Genomic DNA, 5,270 nt, shown 5'->3' with positions numbered 1-5,270 from the left:
TTACTTCGATTCAGCTGGTATTGATTTGAACCCATCCAATGAACCAAACTCACAACTGGGTCCTGTTGCTGGTGATATGAGCCAAGTTTCCAAAAGGGCAAATTGTTCCATAGTGAATCTAGAAAATCCCTGGAGATAGTTATGGGGTTTATCCAATAGACTGCAGCTGTAGAAGTAAAAAATATAACAACCCCAAAACATTTCTGTGAATTAAACAAAAGACTTTGGATCTGAGTACATAAAACCTTGATGGAGACAATACTGTATACAAAAATTGCTGCCAAGATTTTCAGCACATAGACATTCTCAGCTTAAAAGTTGTGGGTTTTGGGAAGCACTCTTTTTAAAAAGATCTGAAACTTTAACAGAATACTATTTCCTCCACAAGTCAAGCTTGCATCATCCAACCCACAAGCTTCCTGATCCTCCAAAGTCAACTTACTGTCTCTGAAATGTTTTGGTTTTTTTTTTAATTCTACAGCTTTTCCAACACTAGATAACAGCAGGAGTCTTAGAAACTTCTCAAATTATAAGGGTGTAAGTTGCCTCAAAGTAAAATAAAATAATCTATTTTTAATTTATTTTCTGGTTCATATGCACAACAGTTGGCTGATTTTGTTGGTCATTTCTAGAAAATATTGTCTCCCTCGTACACTGAGAAATGGCCTGTCCAGATGCCCCTTAAAAAAAATAATCCTGAATTTGGAAGAGGCTCACACTTTCTCCAAAAGGAAAGTGCTGAGAAATAACTGGAGCTGTCAGTTTAGTTCAACTGTCAGTTCTCCAAAGATTCCAGGGTTTAAAATGTTGAAAGTGCCAGATGCTATTATCTGTTATTCGTGTTGTCATTATGTTCTGGTCTTTGCAGAAATCAATATAAATGTCCATCTGCACATTAATGGAATTTCATTCATTTATTTTTGTCGTCCTGTGTGCACATAGGAATATGCGCACTGGCAAGAACTCAACTTGAAACTAGTGGAGCTTCCCTGCCATCCCCAGTAACGCCCCCCCCCCAACACATACACACAAATACAGTCTGCAGTTTGGCAGACTGTTCTGGAAATAATGGGGAAGTTCAGCTTTTGTACACATCCCCCCCCACTTTTGTAAAAAAAAAAAAGAGCTCTTAACTGGAAGTAAGCTTGTTATCAGTGGTACCTTATTTCTCTGAATCAACTGACCACAGTAGTCAGCACTTGTGATGCACATGAATGGCCTCTCAAGTTTCTCCTTCCTATTTATTGTTTGAATATTTGTGACCGGCACTTTCATAGAATCCTATAATTGTAGAGTTGGAAGGTACCTAAGGATCATCTAGTCCAACCCCCTGCAATGCAGGAATATGCAGCTGTCCCATACACAGATTGAACCTGCAACCTTGGCATTCATGCAATATATTAAGGTGGCTTAGAGCAGTGGCGTAGCGTGGGGGGTGCCAGGGGTGCCAGCCGCACCGGGCGCAACTTCTGGGGGGCGCGCTCACTGCCTCCGGAGTCGCCGAAGAACCTCGGGCGCAGGCTGTAGCAGAGCCCAATGTCTCGTGGAACCGACGAGCTGGCAGCGGCTCTCAGCGCTCGCCGCGGTCCCCGCGCGTCAGGGCCACGGAGGGCGTGCCAGGCAGCCCCTCCTCACCGATGGGCAGCGTTCGCCTGCGGGGCTCGGCCAGCGCGCTGGGCTGGCCGCGTGGAGTTGCCGAGGAGCCGCCACCGCCTGCCATGCCGCCCTGGCTGCTTCAACTGCGTCCGACAGCCGGCTCGAGGCTCCTTCCGGCCGGGTCTCCCGACGGGGCGCTGCGGGCGGAGGCTCCGGCACCAAGCGCCACGCCGCCCAGGCTCGGGTCGCTGTCTGGACGCGCGCAGCCCGCCAAACGCGCCATCAGCGGCGCTCTAGTGCCTGCGCGCCAAAACCGCCCACCCGCCCCGACGGGGCCCCCCCACCCACGCCGGAGGCCGGCTGACGCACTGGCCCCAGAGCCGCCCCCTCCCCGCGCCAGAAAGAAGCCCCCTCCCCGCGCCAGAAAGAAGCCGCGTCGGGACTAGCCGGGCCGGGGAGGGAGACCGAGAAGGCTGCGCCGCGATGCCCAAAGACGCGCGTCTTGGCGTATTAATGACCATGGTTAGGTGTTAGGGGGCGCAAATTACTTGCCTTGCCCCGGGTTAGGGGGCGCAAATTACTTGCCTTGCCCCGGGTGCTGATAAACCCACGCTACGCCGCTGGCTTAGAGCATGCAATACAGCATGCTTACAGCATGCAATGCAATAAAAGCAATCCATCTAGGTAAAACATAATTAAAACAGCAATAAAGCAGTAATAGATAATGGCTGGTTAAAAAGAAAAAAATGTGAGGGCCTACCTAAAAAATACAGCTTTTAAGAGATGTCTGAAAGAAAGCAGGGGCAGTTCTTGCTGAAGCTGCACAGGTCATGAGTTCCACAGGACAGGGCTTGCTATGCTAAAGCCTTGGTTCCTGGTGAAGGCAACTGAACCCTAGGGGCTGAAGCAGGGTCAGCCCAATACATTCTGGTACCTGCAGCGAATCACAATATGGTGGGGGCCCCTCCCTACCAGGGAAGAAGAGATGAATGAAGATTAGGATCTGCTGCCATCTCACCTTGCCTTGTGGGTGGCTAGTTTTGGGCTAGGTAAACCCCCGGAAGGGCTCCATCAGAGATATTATCAGCAGATGAATTAGGGGAGCATTTTCACTAAATTTCCCCAAGGACAGGAGAAATTCTCAAACCGTTTCTTAGGGCTGAGGCTTTCCATTAGCAGTGGCCATAGGTTGGCACCTTAACTCTGCCCATCCCAAGGCTTTGTCTTTGTCTTGCTGATGTTGCAAGCAGCACCTGCTATATTGGCAGTTTGGGCACCATTTTTCACCCTGCTAAGATGGGAATGGTGGCCATTGCACAAACAAAAGATGGAACATATTGTGATAACATTCTAAATTGTGATAACATTCCTAGGGGAAAAGGGTGCGGGAGAGAGAGATTCAGAAATAGGTCTTCTGAGAAATTTTGGTTCAGCTCTAGCTACCAGTATTGTGTTGAAGATAGAAGCACCTCATTCTTTTCTGTTATTTCAGAAAGATCCTGCGAGCTGTCCTGAAAGTCTGGATGAAAAAAGATACTCAGATGTCTCGGTTCCTAGTCCAAAATCTAAGCTCCATTCAAGAGATCTCAAAAAGGAACTGATCACGTGAGTCACAAAATATTCCTTTCCTTCTTGTTGTCTATGGGCTTGAGAAGTCCACACACTGCTGATTTGCCCTGAGTGAAGAAATGCTGGATCTCATTCCTAATATACACTGCAGAATATTGGGTGCCATTACATCTTCCTTTTTAGCACTGGACTTTAAATCTCTGGGTAGATTTGGGGCAATATTCTCCTTTACTTTTGGCTCATGCCACGTAGCAAGTATGAAAACTTCAGGGAAATGATCACTTCATAAACAGGTCATCCATATCCTGCATGGGGTTGGATCCCACAAATAATTACCGTATTTTTTCGGGTATAAGACTAGGTTTTTCCCCTTTAAAATAATGTCAAAAATTAGGGGGCGTCTTATACTCTGAGCCATCTCCCACCATTTTCTTAAATCTGAATCCCCCAAAACAGGGAGTGTCTTATACATGGGGGCATCTTACAGATGGAAAATACAGTAGTTCCTGTTTGCTCTACCTGAAATCAGTCTACAGACAGGCCTGTTTGAATGCTACAATTCTGTGGGAACACAAAACAACAACAGAATGTGTTCGTTGCAAAAAAAAAAAAAATTAACTTTGCCGAAGAAGAGCTAGGTTTCTAATAGAGCAGTTGTTGACATGTAATAGAGCAGTTCCTAATCAGTCAGTTTCATATGATCAATGTATCATTAATAGTTGATATTCTTTATCTTTCTCTGGCAGCATTCACAAGATGGTTTATTCCATTTTACACTTGTTCTTAGCCAAAAGGCTGAGAAGTGTTTCCGTTTTCACAATGCTTTCCTAACTATTAATTGCCACATTATATTTCAGTTTCCACATGATATATAAGCCACGTCTAGAATATAGTGGGATATAGCACAAGTTTATCACTCATTTCCACATTATTTGTCAACGGGTTTTTTTCTGGAAGCAAATAACACAGAAATGAGCACTAAGCTTGTGCTATATTCCACTATAGTTCCAGAGCTGGCTTTTACACCATGTGTAAGCTCAAACATAATGCAGAACTTAATAGCTAGGAAGAAGTTGTGAAAATGGAATAAACAGCCACATGAATGTAGCCTCTATCTCTGTTTTTATAATTTCATTTATTCATCACCAAATACTTTGATATCAATTCTATGTCTGACGTTTGCCTTATGGATTTAGAAGCCCTCCTCCAGATATTACTGTTCCCATGGGCCAAATCTTCTTTGACACAGCATGCCTCAATCTAAATCTAAAGACTGCTCACCATATTGTATCCACACTTATGTGTTAGCTTTGCCTTTTTTAAGAACACAAATGTTGATGAAGCTAGCAGAAGGAAAAGCAATAATTTCCCCAGTGACACTTTATTTTTATTTTTTACTATTTATTAAATTTCTATTTAAAGATCTGTTGCTGTGTGACATTAATTCCAGGGATCCACACAGCCATTTACTACCTTAATAACTGAACATAATTTCTTCTCTCTATAGTTACAATAATTCCAAGCCTTGTATGGGATTTTAAAGCATCCGTAATACTTGCTCTGCATGCTGATGTGTACCCAAAATGTGCTTGCCTACACAATTTAATTCATAAACACTTAAGACTCGCCATTTAAAGATTCTAAAGGTAACACTGAGGGCAGAAGACATTTACTAAATATTCACCGGCAGAATAGGTACTTTAGTGAGCAATACAAATGGCTCCATCATGAGGAAGCACCTATAATGACAATAGCAATTGTAAAGAAAAATTCTACCTCTGAGGTTCAATTACAATGAACTTTCTTCATTATAAATATAGATTACATATTTTTAAATATTAATGGTCTCTCTGATGATTATATTTATACCAAAGCAGCTGTATGACACAGAATGGAATAAGTTGTCTAAATGATACACTAGTTCTTAAAAAAAAATATGGTGCATTCTATGCTTGTTTATAAAATATTACTTTGTGGTTCATGCATCAACAGTGTTTTGGGAGGATTAACTAAGAGAATAATTTTGCTTCTGAAGAAATAAAAAAGTAGTAGCTGGGACCAAAATGCAGTCTCTGGATTTTTCAAAGTAATTGGGGGGGGGGCGC

General features: G+C 43.6%; 1 protein-coding gene and 1 long non-coding RNA gene across 11 annotated transcripts in view; one reads left to right on the top strand and one right to left on the bottom strand.

Moving 5' to 3' along the window:
* Nucleotides 1-5,270, top strand: part of ST18 (ST18 C2H2C-type zinc finger transcription factor) — a 208,184-nt gene that overhangs the window by 185,632 nt on the left and 17,282 nt on the right. For all 10 annotated transcript variants that reach the window (XR_014222176.1, XM_082233751.1, XM_082233752.1 and 7 more), the window contains one exon: nucleotides 3,089-3,201. Coding sequence is in view for 9 of the 10 variants with exons in the window: in XM_082233751.1 (XP_082089877.1) it covers nucleotides 3,089-3,201 (113 nt within the window). In the remaining variant the exon portion in view is untranslated. The remainder of the gene's footprint in view (nucleotides 1-3,088; nucleotides 3,202-5,270) is intronic.
* The window catches only part of LOC309538476, a 46,458-nt gene continuing 45,875 nt past the window's right edge, over nucleotides 4,688-5,270 (bottom strand). The window contains exon 7 of the long non-coding RNA XR_014222198.1: nucleotides 4,688-4,904. This is a non-coding gene — a long non-coding RNA (uncharacterized lncRNA). The remainder of the gene's footprint in view (nucleotides 4,905-5,270) is intronic.

The sequence above is a fragment of the Podarcis vaucheri genome (assembly GCF_965113315.1).
Source record: "Podarcis vaucheri genome assembly, chromosome: 8".
Lineage (NCBI taxonomy): Eukaryota > Metazoa > Chordata > Lepidosauria > Squamata > Lacertidae > Podarcis > Podarcis vaucheri.
The sequence above is the reverse complement of the archived record's forward strand: the minus strand, read 5'-3'. Positions and strand labels throughout refer to the sequence as shown.